General features: G+C 37.5%; 1 protein-coding gene across 1 annotated transcript in view; it reads left to right on the top strand.

Moving 5' to 3' along the window:
- col13a1 (collagen, type XIII, alpha 1) overlaps positions 1-7,946 on the top strand; it is a 70,185-nt gene extending 62,239 nt beyond the window's left edge. The window contains exons 37-39 of the mRNA XM_084736599.1: positions 4,498-4,584; positions 7,133-7,171; positions 7,304-7,946. Of these exons, the coding sequence (XP_084592725.1) occupies positions 4,498-4,584; positions 7,133-7,171; positions 7,304-7,306 (129 nt within the window). The 3' untranslated portion in view covers positions 7,307-7,946. The remainder of the gene's footprint in view (positions 1-4,497; positions 4,585-7,132; positions 7,172-7,303) is intronic.
- The last annotated feature ends 11,917 nt before the right edge of the window (positions 7,947-19,863 follow it).

The following is a 19,863-nucleotide window of genomic DNA, read 5'->3' as shown; positions in this document are numbered from 1 at the left end:
CAAATATTTGCATCCGTACATTGTTTAACCTCTGCCAGTATTGCTGCAGCTGCCTCATGGGGCCGTATTAGGTCACCTGTTCAGAGTTGAGACGACTTCAAAGACGTTCTCAAGGAGGAGATGAGCATTAAAGAGCTGAATATCAATAAACAGGACGTGCTCTTTGATATCGTGCTTGAAAGGAAAGCCAGATGAGTCAGATAGTTTGCTTTGATTCTTTTTGAATGATCCTGAATAATTGAGATCAAGATGTATCTTGCCTTTCTGAGGCAAATGGATTTGTTTTGCAGTGGCTTTGTTTTGAAACTGAGTGTCATAGATGCACTTCAGAATAAAGAGGTCAAAATACTTGAATAGTTCTTGATAATATCCCTGATATGATGTTTTTTATGAAAGAAAAAATATTTTAAGGTTAATAAGTGACATTGGAGACAGATATATTTGCATCAAGGAGTATTTGACTTGCAACTGAGAGATGGATATCATTCTCATATTTATGTGTTTGAACAGCTATGATCAATATTTTATAAAGCTGGATCAATTAAGTATGTGTAAGCAGTGAAAGGTGTTGCTCCACAGAGAATTATCACCAACTCTGCAGTTCCCCTCAGTTCTACAGAGCTTTATGTGGCCAGAGGCCCATAATGTTATTGTTCTGGTTCACTCTCACTGCACGTGTAGCGTCATTTACAGCAGCAGCAGCACACAGCTGTTTTCAATGAAAAAACTCTAAAACGTTTGAGCTGGTGAACACGGTGGAGTGAATATTGGACTTTTCTCATTTGGATGACCAGCAACATAACTTCAGATGAAACCTAATGTTGTTCTGTATGCATGAATAGGAACACTCTCTGCTAAGACGTTCACTGCATCAACTTATAGGAGGTAATATATGTCAGTGTAGTGTCCACTTGACCAAAAAACTCAGAGGACCTGTTTACACCTGTTTTTTTATTTTAATAAATTTGTGGGTGTTTTTTTTTAAAGGAAATCTGAGAATTTTCTCCACAGGTGATAAAGAAGTAGCCTATATTTGTACTGATTTCTGTATTTATAAAATCTGACATGTTTTCAGCCAACAAAATCATATCTTAATGTAAATCATGAAATTCGTTTTAACAGTGTGTTCAAACAGCTGCAAAAACTTTCTGTCCAAAGTTAAAACATGTACTTACCAACATGTAGACATGTAAACTGTTCATTTAACTTTGGAAAGAGCCAGGCTAGCTGTTTTCTCTTGCCTTTAGTTTTTATGCCAAGCTAGGCTAACCACGTCCTGACTCCAGCTCTGTACTTTACTCAAAAAAATGAGATTGATATCCATCTTCTTACTGTTGAAAATAAAGGAAACAAACATATTTCCCAAAATAATTCCCTTTAACTGGCACTGATTATCAGCCCTGCAAAATGACACTGAGTAAAAACTGTATTTCCAGGTTACAGTGTATCGGAGAATCTGTTTGTAATGTCCATACCCTTCCTCTAAGAGAATGTTTCTGTTTCCTTCCCATTAACCTGTGACTGTTTTAATATTTCCACTCCCATCTTTTAAGTTTTCACATTTCATAAGCTCTCTCAGCACGTTCAACTGGCCTCTTGTCAAAATAAGAACCATCTCCTTGTAAAGATTTGAACGAACACCCCTCTGAAAAACAGACCTGAATGTGACTGTCCAGTTGAAGGTGCTGAAGACAAAGCTATGGGATAGTGTTGGTGTTTTTACTCTTTGTCCTGTCTTCCTTTGTTTCCACAGGTCTTCCTATCCCCTTTTACTTCCCTCCACCTTGCTCTGTGGCCCGTGGCTCTTTTTATTGCCGGGGTTGCCCTCTCTCCCTCTCACAAACCTTGGCCTCCTGCTCCTCCTCTTCCTCCTGCATTCTAATGTAGTCCTGGGTTAATCTTCCTCCTCTTATACTTCCACTTCACTCCTCCTATTCCCATTTAACAGTACCTCTTCCTTGCAAGCCTTCATGTTCTCCCTCCCACCCCTGACCCATACCCAAGATTGGCAAGCAGTGCTCTCCCATCACTGTCAGAATTTATGATGTATGATTTAACTGCTAGTACACCAAAACTGTTGCATGTTTCTGAGCTAATCATTTTGAAGACAGTTTAATTTGTTAGTTAGAGTGAAATTCCACAGATAGCTTGGTCAAAGAATAGTAAGATTACGCAACGAAACATTTCATGTCACTTTCAGTGACTGCATGAACCTCATGATCTCATCTCTGAACTACCAACAACATTCTAGCAAAAACCATTTGAGACACAAGCCTTACACCAGAGAAAAGTCTAAACTATGAGATTGTGGTTGCACAGGTGATGCTAAGACAGCACTGGGAGAACACTGCAGTTCTTATCAAACTGTATTCCCTATACATAATGTTTTAATCTCTTTATCTGATGCCTTATAGCCTTAATCTTGGTGAGCAGGTGTTCTGTTAATACTATGATCAAGAAATGTTTCAGTTTTCCAGTTTTACTTTCTAATCTGCATACAGAATGAAGTCTTACAAGTACTCCAAACTTAGATGAGTACCGATGTAGCATTGCACTACTATAACACTGTAGAGCTCACAATGGACAGTCTGGATTATAAAGGACAGATGCTGTAGAACCAGAGATACTGTCTTTTTGTTCCATGCATTTTTTCTTCCCTGTAAAAACGATAGATTGTGTAATAAATAGTGGATGGAAAGTGAAGTGGAAGTGTCTTAAACCTGCATTCTGTCTAATGGCCAGCAGGGGGCAATTCCACTGGTTTCAAAAAGAAGTCAGTGTATGTAAGCTTATGGCAAAATGTGCCTACTTCTCACTAGATTTATGACCACAGTAAACAGTTTCCTAATTAGTTTATGGTCCCAATTGTTAGTTTCAATTCTTCTTTTTCTTCAGTACACAACGTCCATTTTGTAGCATAAAACAGACCATGAAGCAGAGGATGCTTTAGGGCATGGCTACCTTCTTTGACAAGACATTCTCAGTCGATCCATCCAGCGCAATGCACCAGGCCCACAAAACTCAGATCTAACTGTCAAACTAGGTACCGTTTGTTAATGCATTGCTTATTTCTCAACTCAGTTGTTTTCAAAAGTGTATCTTAGGGGGTGCCTGGATAGCTCAGTTGGTAGAGCGTATGCCCCATATATGGAGGCTGTGAGTCCTCTGCAGCAGCTATTGGCCATTGACACCCACCCATGGTCCTTCGCTTCATGTCATTCCCCCACTCTCTCTCCCCATTTCCTGTCACGTCTTCATCTGTCCTGTCATTAAAGGCATAAAATGCCCCCCAAAAAGTTTATGTTAGTGTACCGTTTAGCTCTAATACAAGAAACTTTATGGCAGGTGGCCAGCATATTTTCCTGCTGAATGGACTAGAGCCGAAACCAAGCACCGCCCAATTGCAGTATGTCACCCACTAGCTTCACTCTCTTTTCAGTACTGTGCATGTTCTGGTTGTAAAAAATAAGATGCTGATGCAGTAGTCCACAAACCAATGGGTGATGTCACTTGGCAAAACCATTACCCATAACTAGACTGTTCACAGTTTGGTCAGATACACAGGTGTGTTATGCAGTGTTAAGCAATGGACTCCCCAAGACCTGCAACCAGACTTGGATGTGTATAATCATTTTTCATTGCCCTTAAAAATTTAAGGTTAGGGAATGATCATGGTGGGTTGGTTAAACACAGCTAGTTTGTCCATGTTTGTGAACCTTCATTCTAATGTTTCCAAGAACTTTTTGGTCAAGAACATGAACATTGTTAAAAATAAAACCAATGTTACCAACTGTAACTAACAAAAAAATGAACAGGAGTCTTTCATTTCGTTTCCTACCACCATGCTCAGTGGAACTTTATTTACCTGTGAAAGTTTATATCTACAAATTCTTGAACATATGATTTTTTCTCAATGCATGCGATTTTTTACTCAATTTGTAATGATGACTCAACCAGAATAATTTCCTGACCAAATGACCCAGCAGACATGGTCCAACCGCCACTTCACTAACTTAGCTTTTATGTTTGGACATTACCCTGTTGTTTATTTTCATATTGAATGTTTCACTGAGTAGATTATCTCCCATCATGAAAAACTGTAGCCTCCTCCCTCAGTCCTCTCACTTCTCACTCACGAGTTTTCCAAAACCTACTTTTTCTGTACGCTAGCTTGTAGGTAGTCCTTGGTAGGATGCTTGGATGAAACCTGCTCACCAACAGCTTTGGCTTTAATCCCCCTTCCCTAATTCCCTCTCACTTTCCCTTTCCACTAAATTTACATTACAAAATCATATTATCTTTTGAAAACAGCAAAAGGCACCAAACACATTAGTGAATTAAAATAACTTACAGTATTCTTCATATTGTCTAAAGTACATATATGTACTGTAAGAACACCTGACAGATGAAACCTTACACAAAACAAACATTTGCTTCATGTGTGGCTTAATGAGGAGGACTAAAGTTTGTCTTTTTTTAATACACTGTTGTTTGCAGGGAGAGAGGGGCAAGAAAGGCAACAGGGGGGCCAAAGGGGATAAGGGAGACCAAGGAGCACCTGGATTAGATGCCCCCTGTCCGTTGGTATGTCAGTTGTCTGATGTGTAACCATGAGGCAAAGGGAAGGAGTACTATCTTGGAATGCAACATAATTCCATAGAGCTTCAGTTTTCCTGAAGATTTGTATTCAGTAGTCTGCTTCCTTTTGGCTCTGGTATTCAGTCATTCTAATCAACCTCAGGGAGGGTTTGGTCAAAGTGTCCACTGCAAACTGTCAGATATATAGGAAGATCTGGAACTGAACTGATGAAAACCCAAATCTGCAGTCCACTGAAATCATTTCATGAAAGCAAAAGCAAGGTTGTAGTATACAGAAGATGGACTGGAGACCAAAACTCTGCCTGAGGAACCTGTTTTTTTTACAGGAATGAGACAGACAGGAACCAGGCAGCCACTGATTATGACTATCAACAGGTACCAAAGTAGTTAGACTCGATTTTCAGCACCCCTTCTGCAGCTCTGCAACCCTGTGCTTCACCTTAAATAATACAATTATGGACAGGCTGGGGACAATCAAGCTAGAGTTCTGCACTAACCCAAAACTGAGACCCAGACCATGCCCAGTACTCGGCTCAAACAAATACAATGGGCACTTCAAAAGTTCAGAGCTATATAGACCTCACACCTCTACATCCATCCTTTTCAACATCCATTGCTGACCATTAGCTCAGCAGCCTAGAACAACACATTGACAACACTCTGCTTCTATTACTTATAGTCAAGTCTGACCCCTTCATCCATCAATTTTCATTCAATGAGTCTGTGTTGCAGTGGCAGCAAGTGAAGCAAGCTTGCCTAGTCACGTTCACAAGCTCCTTCTGCAGGATTTCAAGATATTCCCAGGCCAGATGGGATATTTAATTCTACAGTAGTTTATTGGTCTGCTCCAGGGTTTCCTCCCTATCAAACCAACCCTCTAAAAGTAAGGATCCCAAAGTGAATGAACAATGGCCCAAATTCAAACTTCACCCAAGCCCAGAATTATGCAACACAATGGCCCAAACCTGATCTGAACCTTAATACTTTGTTTGGACTCTAAAGGTTTGGGTTGGTGACAGAAGTCAAACTCACTACTAAAGAGAACTATCCTCTACTTTTATATCAAAGAAACAATTTGGCATCACATTGTACACCTGAAAGCTCTTCTCAGTGAGCCCAGTTCCTGTCAGTCCCAGGCTTCCTGCATGTTTAGGAAACCTGCATCCAGTGGACAGAGGCGGAGATCGACGTGTCGTCACGCAGTGGAGGACAAACAGTCCTCTGCTACACATGAGCTACAAAACTGGTTTTTAAATGGCTGATTTCACAAACAGGGTTTCCGAGGCTTTAAAGGGGAGAAAGGTGAACCAGGCCTGCCAGGCCTGGATGGGCTGGATGCCCCTTGCCCTGTGGTATGGTGCTCTTTCTTTCCCTTCATTTTTCCTAGCATGCCTTTAGTTATCCTTAACCACATCCTGACTGCAAGCACTGTAGATTCACACAAAACATGCATGTTTGCATGGAAGTTTAAATCTACTTCCTGTAGTTGACTCACACAGTAATAAACCAACTTTTGCAACTAACTCCTTCAGAACTAATATGAACAAGTCTGAAAAGATTTCTTTTACCTCAGTCTTTTCATCACAACTACTAAAACTTTCTATGTTAACTTAACATGTGGACCTATGATTGTGACTAATATCACCAATTACATAGCCATAACCACCAAATAATCTTAAATCTAAAGCCTTGACATTGTTACGGTAAAGTGTACTAAATCCTGTCCTCATACTCCCTTGTTTACTACATCATCTCTTGCATGGAGCACCATTTTCCATCTTCAAAGCGACAGAATACCACAGTGGGAAAAGCAGTAGATGAATTTATTTGGTCAAAGCAAGCCAGAGTCCTGGTATTAGCACTAGCATTAGCATCATTGCGGTGTGGGTCAGTTTTTAGTTAAGTAAGGCAAACAATTGGTTTAATTGTTTTGCTTTAGTTTTGGGGATAAGTTGTGTTACCAATTGCATGATATAGGTACTACTAAGAGCTGCTTGCACTGCTGTGGGTGTGATTGGTAAAGCAAATGTGTGATCGCATCACAAAAAAGAAAAAAACCAACACAACTTTAGCTGTTTGCAGGTTATGGGAGACAAATCATTTTCTAAACACCTGCCTTTATCTGCTGTTTGGTCCAACATGCCCCTTGTCATGTACAGTCTGTTCTCAGAAGTTTGCAAGACATGCTCTAGTTTTGCAACACAGAAGGATTCTATGTGGTTAGATTTGGTTTCAAAAGGTACTTTTGATCATGGTCCATAAATCTGGTAATGGAGAAATGGGTCAACAATACACAGTAGGTCTGTCTTTTTCATGTCTAAATTTCATCTCCACAGGTAAGGTCTTAGAGTATTGGTGTATCAGTGTGTGTAAGATGTAAACTGTAGAAAGAATCCTAATTTCAACTGTTTTTTTTTACATGTATATATATATATAATTGTAAGCTGCTTTTGTGTGCCTTGTACACTTGCATGAGGATATTGTTCACCTCTACAGGATACGGTATTTTTCACTCAACTTTCTCTTTTTCCAGGGAGACGATGGCTTACCTGTACCAGGATGTTGGAATAAAGTAAGTTAAAGAGTTTGACACTGACTTGTTTTGTTGCTCATCACTGTAACAGCTCACACACTCTGCTAATTTCACAATAAAACATTGTTTGAACTAACATTTGATATTTTGCCTTTTGCTTTCTCCTTGCAGTGACGATAACTTTGGAATGGCTTGTGTGATTGTACATAGGATATTTATTTTTTTTACTTTTTCCCTATTCTGTTATACGTGGAAAAAAAATTGAAAAAAATCCTAAAAAGACATGGCAAATTTTTTTGTACAGATTGTTTATTTTTAATACGTATTATAATGTTTATGTATTGGATTTTTATATCTATGCATTATTTTAATATGATCAGATAAGTAAAAATTATAATGTGGCTACATATGCATGATATTTGTGCATAATGTGTTGATAATGCTTATTAACTTATTGTATAATGTTGTTTTGTTCTGTTGTAATAGACCATGCTGCACTGAGTTGTGGGGCTGGAAAGATTATATTAGCATTTGGAAAGTCTTAGTTGAACTCTCCTCTTTGTGATAGTGTTAAAAAAACAAACATGGACAAGCACTGCAAATATGCCAGTTTCAATTACACTAAATGTAAAAGTGACAAAAAGCTGTTTAAAGTCTGCACTTTGAATTTTTGGTCGTGTGCTCATATTGTACTGATGAATATGCAGATCTAAAAGATCACATTCAGGGCTGTCACCAGAGCCAGAGGGATTTTTGTCTGGCAATGTTGGTCCATCAATGCACACAAGTACTTTGGTCCAGAACAGTAGATCATCCTATATAAAATGGTAAACAACACAAGTGATAACGTCGCAAAATTATTACTTAATCATTTTCCACAAATTCCCAGAGGAGATTTATTAACATTTCTAGTAACTCGTACACTGAGTGGAAGATCAATTTGCTATTTCTGCCTGGCACACTGTGTTTCCTATTAATATCACATCTACATATCTGTATTTTCCTCTTTATATTTCACCTCTTAGCCAGATAATTATGAGGTAATTGGACTGATTATCCACTGCTATGCTGATGATACTCAAATGTTAAAAAAAACAAAAAAAAACAGTCTTTACTTTGAGTTTAAATTTGCTTTTAGATAAATATGGTGCCCAGAAATGATCCATAATGATTTAGGATGGTTTCTTTGGTGCCACAATCAACTCTAACCTTCCACAAAAATACCACAAATGCTGCAAAAATCTGATAATTAGAAGGCTGACATGATATTGTCTGTGCATGTCAAGCTCCACAAAAGGAGCATTTTGGATACTCAGTGCCTATAGTGCCACCATCAGGACAAACTTCATCTGTAAATACTTTTTGAAAACATACACATTTTGGATTGAAACTACCAACAGTTATATCCAAACCACACCATGTCATGTGATATGTGATTCAGTCATTAGGGGACAGCCTTGAATTTAGTCTCTGAGGTCTGATTTTTCATTGCTCTTGAGGAATCAAGTATCCCAGACAATCAATTAGCTCAACATCTCCAATCAGTTAGCTCAACACTTGTGTCCTGGAGGAGGGTGTCAACCAAGACCATTTGAAGCTTTAAAGTTCAGGCATGAAAGATCCTGAAAACTAAATGTTTAGTTGTACAGCAGGAACGCAACAGCTCTATGTTTTAGCTCCTTGTATATTCCTTCTGGTTTCAGTTCATTGTAAATAGTTTTGCCAGATTTTTACAGGCAGCCACTTCCTGCTTTACGGCTGTCAGGCTCTGTGTATTAACTGTAGTGTTTGTAGATTGTTTGTGTGTCTGTCTTCTAATCTGAGGCACAGTATACAGCCCATATTGTTGGATGGACGCTGCTCACCCTTAAGGCATGCTGCTGCCCTTGTCACATTGTCTCATCCATATATGAAGAAAGCTGTAACCTGCCTGGACAATGGAGATCTTTTTTTTTTTTTTTTTTAATAGAGAACATTTTATCCACAAGCATTTCTATGGAGTAGCTGTGCTCATTAAGCTAACCTCATTAACTTTACCAAGTGACTCAGTGTTGAAGAAATGGATGGACTGGCTGGAGTGGAGCTTGGTCCATTATATGCTGCTGCTCTTTGTGTTTTGCTCTGCCTGGATGTGATGTTGCCATGACAGATTGATGTTGCCATAATATTCATTGTGTCCTGTTTCTGCAAGTACCTCACATTAACTCATGCCTTAGTCATTAGCTGGCCTTCGTTTTGCTGTCATATTGAAATACCTATGTATAAATAAAATGTTGGTTGTGTTCAAAGTGACAATCATAATTAAAAATACATTTCTGATGATTTTGGTTTTGTTCTCCAAAAAAAAAAAAATATTTTAAGCTTACTCACTTAAAGAGAGCAGAGTACCAATAAATAAATCATACTCATTTTGTTTGATCTACTGTATCATGGATGTTCAAGACACAATATTAAAAAGACTACTACTACTACTAATAATAATAATAATAATAATAATAATAATAATAATAAGTATTATAGAATGCCGCTCTATCATTAACTTAGCTGCAGTTCAAGGTTTAGGGCGAGTTAAAACCTGTGCTGTCTGGTATAAACCCACATTGTCTCCATGTCTGCTGGTTAAACCAGTTGCTGTGTTTCACAGAGGGCACAGATATCACTGAAGATCTCTCTAAGGTGTAACTTAAGCCTGCTGCAGACATGGTTTAACTAGTTTACAGTGTCAGCAGTAAGTTAAAATCTTTCATCACATATGATCTTATGAAAACAACTTTCTCAGTTTCAAACTAATGTAATTCTGTATATGTTTGTTTACTTTTGGAAGGTTTCACTTCTACCTTAGTTCATTTTGGACTCCACTTACTTACAGACATTAACAATGGCACAGAGCAATGTAAGGTTGAATGATTGACTATGATTTATGTAAAGGGATGTAAACAAACAGGAATTTGCTGACACTATTCTGCTAACCTTTATTTCACTGAAATTCAACTTTAATCCTTTTCTCAGTTGCTTCTTAAATTATTGTCAATGAATGATAATAACTGAGGGGTGGGAGGGTGTTCTGAAGGGTTTGGGAACCACTGAAGTAAGCCGTGACAATGTCACAGTGAGCCAGCAGGAACAATATCAAGAGGCTGACATTGAAGCAGCTAAATGGAATTTGGCCACCATTCATTTGTTTACACCACGGCATTTACGACTACTGCATTTTTCTAACCATCGACTACTCCCAAAACATAGCCGACAAACTGACTACTACTAAGTCGAGATATATCTTTTTTTTTCATCCAATAACAATTAACAACTCAAATGCAATCAGTAAAGGGTTAATTAACGTGTGTGAGACAAACCTATTGATTTGTGAAAGAGCAGAGTCCTTGAGTGGCTCTAAGACACTGTTAACAAATGAGCTGCGTTCTGATTGGACTCAGCCACAGTAAGCCTGTGAGAGCAGGAGATACAGTTTGACTGCAGGCAAGATTTTCCTTCTCTAAATATCTTACAATTAGTTAAAACCACACATGAACAGCTAGTCTGAATGATGCACAGTGTCGACTAGCTGACTTGTCTGTGAAACCCCCAGTTTACATTTGTACTTTTACTACTGTCACATATCAAAACGTCTGCTGTGAAAAGGTCTATTATTCTACTATCATATCTGACAACCTGAAGAACAAGATCTGGGGATGTGACAGATTTGAATTGTTCAGTCAACCGAGGCTATAAAGGCAAAAGGCCATTTATTATGTATGGATATTGATAGTGCTTTAGACAGTAACAAAATTATTAGTAAAATCAAAATGTCTTCAGATGTGGTGAACATGTATATAGACTGATAAAAATGATATTTTTGTATTGAGCAAATGTGCAGTGATAACTGATAAAATATGCACTTTATTGTTCCAGTGCTAATTTTAAATTCCTCCCTCAGCCTTCATGTTATGGTGAGCTGAAGTAGAAAATCTGAGATCTGAGACCCACTTCCTTAATTACCATACTCTGAGAGGTAGTGTCATTCTGTGGGTGTGCTTCACAGTCATCGTCTGACGTCAGTTTAGCTGTAATTCAGCTCAACCTGTGCTCGCAATTGAGTCTGACTCAGTACACAGCTGTGATTTAAACCCTTCAACTTCTAGTGGCACAGAAAGAGCACACTTAATTCTTAATTACACTTGATAATGACAACTAAATAAATACTGGTCTGATGAACAGAACCAACAATAATCTGAGGGAATGCAGTAAAAACTCTGTGAAAATAAATGCTGGTAAAATCAATTCCATTTTGATCGTCTATGACCTGAGCCTGTCTTCACTGTACATGGGTCTGTTCATTTGTCTTGGTTTGTTGACTGTCTCTGAATAATGTTAACTTTTGTTAAGATAATGATGAATTTGTGTGTGCCTCACAGCATGGACTAAATATTATGGATTTATTTGAGCCTTTTAATGATGTTCAAGACCATCACAAGGACCAAAACGTGAAAGCAAGGAAAGATCCACTAACATACACTTCTATAAACAGTTGTCATGATGTCCTGTGCAATCCAGAGTCCTGTTTTTCGGTGGCAGTTCATATTTTGACACATTGACATAACATCACATTGTCAAACTATAGCCGGTAAATCACATGTAAATGCAGTAGTACTATGGAAGTATTGAAAGCTCTTTGATATTAAATGAGTGTACTACACTTGTCAGAGGGGCAGGCTGTTCCATGGGAGAATAATATATAAAATGTGACATCAAATTAATTATACTGAGTTAGAATTTTGGATGCTGGGAACCACAAGCTGTTAACCTGAGCGACTTTATAGCTAACAAGCTGACGGTGTAGCTCACAGTCATTTAAAGCACTTTCGGCAGCTAGTGGAAATAGTTTGGATAAACTGGGATGGCTTGATCGTACCTTCTGCCTAGAGGTCTTTCAGGCTGCAGTGTTGATTGAGTACACAGGATAACTACAGAACCACACATTCATACTAGGGTATGCATAGGATGTCACAGTAGATGGACTATTTGCCCCTGCATCAGAATCAGGTCTATATAAAAGTCAGGAAGTCTGATTCCTGTCCACATGTCAATGTCCATGAATCACTGATTCTTTGATAAGTTGTACAGGTGGTGCCCACAAGGTGGATTTCATATAAGTCGAATCCTTGTATTTATTATAAATATTGATTATTTCTGATAGCCCAAAATTAATAATAACCCCTACATATTTGGGGCCCTGTGTTAAGGCCATGCACCCTACATGCAAGTTACGTGCCATACATTAAAAACCTTGATCTTTTCCTACATCCTACCAAGTAGTTGCAAAATAAAGGCACAAAGCCTCTACTATGAAAGTCTATCTGGATGTTGCATTATATATAGAGGGTTTGAACACTGGCAAAATGGCTGCTTTAACCCAATCTCTCAAATGCTTTAGTTAATTTGATGAAGAAATCAATTTTCACCACATTCCTGTGGCAGACTAGTGGTGTTGAATGTAAAGACCTTTTAGTCTAAATCTAAATTTTGATATTATTCTGCAGTTAATATTGCACATATGAATAATTGCCAGCAGTACTGTGCCTCACGCGGGGCACGCAAATATGTGTGGTGAATACCTTTAATATGGGGCACTAAATGTATGAAGGAATTGTAATTCATTTTTGACAATTATCAATATTTACCTTAAATTATAGGGTTGAACATTAAATCCATCTTATGGGCACCACCCTGACTTAAATCAGGGAAAAATGATAGCCAATTAATAAAGTCTCAGTCTTGAAATATACTTAAGTATCAAATTGGTCAAATCTGATAATATCTGGTATAAATTTGCACAACATTTTTAAATCAGCGAACTCATTCATCATACTGATGTACAACAAGTTTAGGTTTTGGGACTTGATTTGGGACATGCCTGTTTTCATGTGGGACTTGAGTCCAAAGACACATCAAATATTTTCTAAAAAATCTTCAAAGCTGACAACAGAGTCCAGCTGGTTGTAGATACGACCACCAGGGGGGTACAGGAAAAATAAACAAAGCAAGTTCAATGCAGCATAGCATAGCTCAAATAACTGGAAATGCACTGGACAACAAGACTGATGATAAATAATCTTTTATGCATTAAAAATGTTACTATGCTTAATTCTTTTGCTCTATATTCACACCTATCTTTAAAGGGTCAACATCCTTTCCAACTGGCTAAGAAGTAGGGCTACCAGAGACAGTCTCCATGAAGCTACAGAAAGGAAACTTGAAGACATTCGGAGATATCTTTGAGTTTTTTTTTTATCCAAACCTGGAATTGGCATTTCAACATTTTTCCAGGAGGCTGGACACAGGGCCAGTAACGTTGGAGGCTCCAGTGGCAGTGGTGAGCACACTGACTTCAATAAGACTGGAAAGTTGAGACGCTGTAACATCCGATCCTTTAGCTGGTCATTGAAGGCTCTCTGGACAGGACACGGGAGATACTTTACTCATGTGTTTCTTTGACTGCATCCACTTTGATCTATTTAACTCCTAGTGAAAGCAAGGCATGGACACTTTAGCACATGCTATTTGTTGTGTTTGATGTGACATCAATCCTGTAACTGTGATAAAGAATTCAGAGCAGCTCACAGAACAGATAGATGCCATGTGTTTCCATGAAAAACCAAAAGACAAAGACCCTCTTGATGATTCCTTCTTGATATTATCTGACTCACTGCCTTTTCAAAAATCCCTTTACCTGCAGCTATGACATTTTGTTTGAATGATTGTGCTGTATAGGAAATACTTTGAAACCAGCATCAGACATCCTGCCTGGTCATATATATGATATTCTTTACTTTTTTTTGTATTGAGGTGTTAAAGGACGCCATGATTCAATGCTGTAATTGTAAGTATTGTACAATATAAGACAAAGGATTGTATGTATAAAACAACGTAGTCTTTGTAAATACATTGCATTAATGAAACATGATTTTACATACAGAATAATTGAAATTCTCAAAGGGCATATGCTGATTATGTACAGATGATTGACAATAGTTTCTTGATATATTTACAGTTTTTGAAAAATGTACTGTGGCCTATTGTTCATCAAAACTTGCAAGGCTTTAAGATTTTCTCATTTCCATGCTCCAAATATCAATTCACTTCAATTCAATTGACGTTATTGGCATGACTGCATATATTACACAGTGTCTATCACATGCAGTGCCATATATTTCAGAAAATTTCTAGTTTTTTGACTGTCAGCAGACAAAAGTATTTTCAGATTATTTATTGCTTTATCATTCTGATTAGAATTTGATTTACTGTACATGCAAGTAATCTAAAAAATGCCCTTTGCCAGTATGTTACACAAGAAAACCTTTCCTGTTTCATTGAAAATCAAATGTACAGAAGCATTCCTTATGTCATTTTGACAGCTGCCTTGTAAACAGTCCTGGGTCAAAATGGTGTTTCATTTTTATTTATTTGTTGTTCTTGAGTTCAGTAGTTTGAAATCGAATGAAGTTTCATTGTTTCAGCAGGTGCGGGTGTGCCCACAAATCTATTTAGTGGGTGAGATGTACCTTTCGTTAATGTTTAAATTCATGACAGCAGTTGTATGTGTGAATGACAATAGCCTGAAAATCATGTAATCTAAAGAATGATTTGTTACTGTAATTTCTGAATCAGTGTTTCTCTAAAAAAGAAACATTTATAGCTAAAGTAGCATGGCAAGAGAGCTCAAAGCACTGCAACTTCAGACAACACAAGCAAAAAGACAAAACACAAGTAGAATATACCATCATCTATTTTCACAGTTTTGTTGGATTTTATCTATATTATTGTGTTTAGTTGCTCTGCCTCAGCCATCATACAAAAGGGATCATAACCACAAATCACAATAGTCACATCTGATTTTATTACAGTAAAATATTTGAGTAGAAATTGGTCATTTATTGTGTTGTTTAAAGTTATCATTTCAATAGCAACTTTCCTGTCAAGCATTATTTTAAAGATACGCTTCCTGATTATTTCTTCACATTTCTAATTTGCACAAATATGGAACTAGCACAGTTTTTTCCAGCAACAGCTTGGTCAGTTCCCCTTCAAACCGTGACACTATAGGCCCCCCTGTACCCTTCAGTGTTATGTTTTAATGTGCTGTTTAAGTCAGGTGATATAGTATAAGGAGCCAAAGTGTATTTATAGAGCAGGTGTGGTGGATGGATGGATCAAAAAACACTGGACTTTCACCCAGAAGACCAGGATTTGTGTCCCACGTGAAACCAACATTTACTTCTTTTTAAGATGTTACATAAGTTACCCAACTTGCGTACATAAGTTACATAGTGCTATGTTATTATCCCAACATTGGGTTGTAAACTAATACAATATGTACATGAACTTACATAAGTAATATACTTACTTTAACCCAAACCATTATCTTTCCTAACCCTAACTAATTAGCTTTTGTGTCTTTATTTTGACATTGTATATTTATTATTGCTAACATGACTGCGGAGCTAGAGAGGTACCTACAACGTCACAGTTTGAAGTGTACAGCCACTGACCAAGCTGCCATATTTGAGTAAGGAGTGAAAACATGTTGGTTTTTTTTTTTTTATTTATAAGCAAGTTGTTCATTTCCTTCATTTACTTGGTTTGCTATGTCACTATTTTTCAGTATTTTTAACCTTGTTATAAGAGTGTACTCTTTATGTAATAGCCTGCAAACAAAGCAGGAATCAACATTTTTGTGCATGAAGGTGAGTTACAGGATATAAACTCTATGTAAAAAGAAAATATCAAACATTTGCAACAGGTTGTAAACTTCATCCAGAATATATGTTTTTAGCAGAATCCAAATAAAGGCATTATTTACTCATTTTACATGAAGAGTACACATATACTTTTTGCTGTAACTTTACAACATGTGATGGTGTGACACATCTGTTAATCCCATTCTGTGCACTATGTATTATTTGCTTCACTTGATGAGCTCTTCAGGTACAACACTCAGATCAGACTGCCATTTAGTTTAAGCTAATTTATTCAGTCTGTTTGGATTAGTTGATTTCCTGTCATAATTAATATTAGCCAATCAGTAGGGACATCACCGGCTGACATAATTTTCACTTATCCCAGAAACTACTGTAGTGGTAGCAGGGAACAGAATAATTTGTACCTTCTGTTTTTTGATAGCGACAATCTACTCATGCATTACAGTGCTCTACAAGTGAAGCACTTACATGCTTTGCTGTTTATTTGACAACATGTTCTCATCACAGGTTGGCAAAATACCGACGTCTTTGTCACACCCAACGGCATCTCATTCTGAAGCACAAGGTGCGCTTTAGTGTCTGAATGAGACGCTGCGGGGAAGCCTTAGTTGCAGTTGCAGTTTGGTTAAGTTTAGATTCCAAAAGTACTTGGTTAGGTTTAGGCCCCAGAATTACTTGATTAGTTTTAGGCTGTGAAACTACTTGGTTAGCTTTACACACCAGAACTACTTGGTTGGTTTAGGCACAAAGACTACTTGGTACAGATTAGGCATCAACACGATTTGGCTCCAATTAGGCTCCAATATTACTTGGTTAGGTTTAGGCAACAAAACTGCGTGGTGAGATTTTTGCACCAAAACTACTTGCTTAGCTTTATGCACCAAAACTACTTGGTTAGGATTGGGTACCAAAGCTACTTAGTTAAGATTAGGCACCAAAACCATTTGGCTCTGTTTAGGCTCTAAAATGACTTGTTTAGGTTTAGGCACCAAAACTAGGTGGTGAGATTTAGGTACCAAAACTACCTGGTTAGGTTTTATGTACCAATACTACTTCATTAGATTTAGGTTAGGTTAGATTTAGGCTTCAAAACCACCTGGATAGGTTTAGGCACCAAAACTGGATTTGTTTGAATGTTGATTAATGTACTGTATATTGTTGCTTCTTAAATAGGAAAAGATAATTTTTAAAATAAGTATGTTACGTTACATGTCATGCAATGCAAGTGGGTTTACTGTGTTTGTGTGAGATGCTGAGGCCATGACAAAATGACGGTATTTGACGACTTACGAATGAGATCGGGCTGCTACAGCAGCAGCTGCACAGTCTTTTCTTTAGGTCACACTGTTTGTATTCACATTTGGAATGAAAAGAAGAAGAAGCAGAAAATGAAACCATTCATAAACACACTTAACCTGTTTTATTTTGATCAACATAGAAATATTGATGTATAATTTGTTTTGGTTTGAAATTCTGTACTTGTCAGATTAGAACAATATCTGAGAATGGATAAGAGGGCATTATACAGAATTTGCATGCTGTTGTTAAGCCTGTATGAAGCACTATTTACATTTGTTTTTATCTTTTTTCTTTTATTGGTCATGGAACATAGATATACTGTACATTTGATGTTTTTTCTGCACATTCAGAGGAAATCTGCCAGCTGAGTGGCCTGTGTGCAGATTTCTGTGCTACCACAACATTGAATTGAGATGTATAAGTTTGTTTTCCAAGATTCAATGTGACTTCCAACCACAGGTGAGGTATTCACTGCAATCCACATGCTGAGTGCCTCTTAGTTTAGTGTAGTGTCAGAACTGAATGTTTATAAGGTAATGATATTGTTTTCTGTTTTCCAAAAGAATTTATTTTTACTTTTTATAGTCCAAACAATGGCAGCTGTCGTCACTGATTGCCAAACAGATTCACTGTTCAGCACAAGTCAAATTTTTAAGTAATTTGCCACTGACTCAGAATAAAGAAACCCATTTTCAATGGATTTTGTTTTTTGTCAGTTTGTGTGCATGCAAGTCTTTTGCTGTTGGATTTTTAATGTTTACGCTTTTGACCATTCTAAGAGCAGTAAAGTGCCTCTTTTCTTACTTCTGCTCTGATACAATCCCATCGCCAGCAAAGAATATCAGTATTTTACCAATCTGCAAAACCCTTATTTTCTTTGCATTATCTGTGTAGGATGTGAAATTATCTTGGGTTTGGAATATTTAAAAAACAACAACAATGAAAACAATCATCATACAAACAAAGTTGGCTGAGTTATCTCAAAACTTGGACAAATACTTAAATCTCAAACTCTGAATGGAGAAGTAATACTGGAGGTAATAGGGAAAATGTGTTTTTAAGGACAAAGTTTGTGAACTGGCCCTTTAAATGGATCGGGAGGAGAGAGGATGAGGTGTATAGACCCTTTTACAGTTTGCAAGCAATTAGAAAGCTGTGCGCGCATTTTGGCAACAGCAGTATGTCAGACCACAACGGTATGTCAAGGGGCCGCTGCAAACACGAGCAGTTTTGATCGAGTCTTCATTTCAGTCAACATGTTTAGCTTGCAGCCGTAGACGCTGCTGAACATGATCCTGATGGAATTCTGAACAACTTTAAGTTGATCAATTCTGATGTATTGTATCACAACAACCAGACATTTTGGTGATTTTGGTGCTGGTAAAAGGTTTGATTCAGCATATGCAGCTTGACAACATGTCTGGTTGACTCAGGAAGACAGCTGCTTCTTTTGCTGAAATGCTCACATACAGCCAGCGACTGAAAAAAAAAAAATCTATTTGAGTAACTAAAAAAGTTTACCTCCATGGATCCCTGAAACATCAACCACCAACTCCCAAAGCACAATAGTCACACTTTTGTTTCACATTTCTGTTAACACTGTCTCCAAAGACCACATGTATAGTGCATTATGGGAGCATTCATAGTGCATTATAATGCGTTTATTAGGGATGCACCCAAATCTGTACATGTTACTCGGGAAAACAAAAATAATGCCATGGAAACAAATATTTGCTTGATCCAAATATGCCTGTTATTATTCAGGAAAAAAAATCATTTCTAAAATGTAATGCAGTAATGTTCAGAACTATGAAAAAATCCTAGTAATAGTGTGGATCACTTTATGTTCATTTTGAATTGTAAAGTGATTGAAGGGCCACAAAGCACCATAGAGAGGGTTGAGTATCACTGTTCTAAAGCTGTCAAATCTCCAAAACCGTTTTGTTTTGTAGGCAGGCTTACAATTATCACCTGATTCGATCCACACAGTATCTAAAGAGATTTGTTGTGTATGTACAGAACTGTCCGTCCCTCTCAACATGTCAAACTCCACATGGCCACCAGGGGTCGTCACATACTTCAACTTCATCAGCAGATCCACTTGTTAGTGTCATTGTTCTTGTGGATGGGAACCAAATAAGACCCAGCTGAACTGAAGAGGCAGTGTGAGACAGTGGTCGTACAGTCAGTGTTTCACAGCATCAGGATTATCATCTCCAGCACACTATAAAGCCACTCTGTAGGTAAGTAATGGAACATTTTCTCTTTCATGATAAACTGGCTTCATGTTGGGAGAATCTGAGAGCTGCATGGTGAAAAACCTGATTTAAGACTTGCTTAAAGATTATTGACAGAGTGTAGGGAAGGGTGTATTGTCTACAGTGCTGGAAGGTTTTAACATCTGGATAAATACAAGCTAAAACGTGTGACGTTTTGTTCATACGTGAAGTATGTAAGTAGTAGTATGTGTACAGGATGATCCAAGGCAGCATCGTCCAAGACATTGAACATTATTATATTGTTATTGTTGTCATATTGATATTGTTTTTATTTCATGTTAAAAATCACATTTCATTGACTGACACGTCATCAGTCAAGCAAACAATCTCAAATCTAAATGCATAATTAATATAGTGTATGTATATAGTGATACTTATTGAATAAAAGTACACACTT

This window comes from Lutjanus erythropterus, chromosome 14, assembly GCF_056507025.1.
Source record: "Lutjanus erythropterus isolate fLutEry1 chromosome 14, fLutEry1.hap2, whole genome shotgun sequence".
NCBI classification, from domain to species: Eukaryota; Metazoa; Chordata; class Actinopteri; order Lutjaniformes; family Lutjanidae; genus Lutjanus; species Lutjanus erythropterus.
The sequence above is the reverse complement of the archived record's forward strand: the minus strand, read 5'-3'. Positions and strand labels throughout refer to the sequence as shown.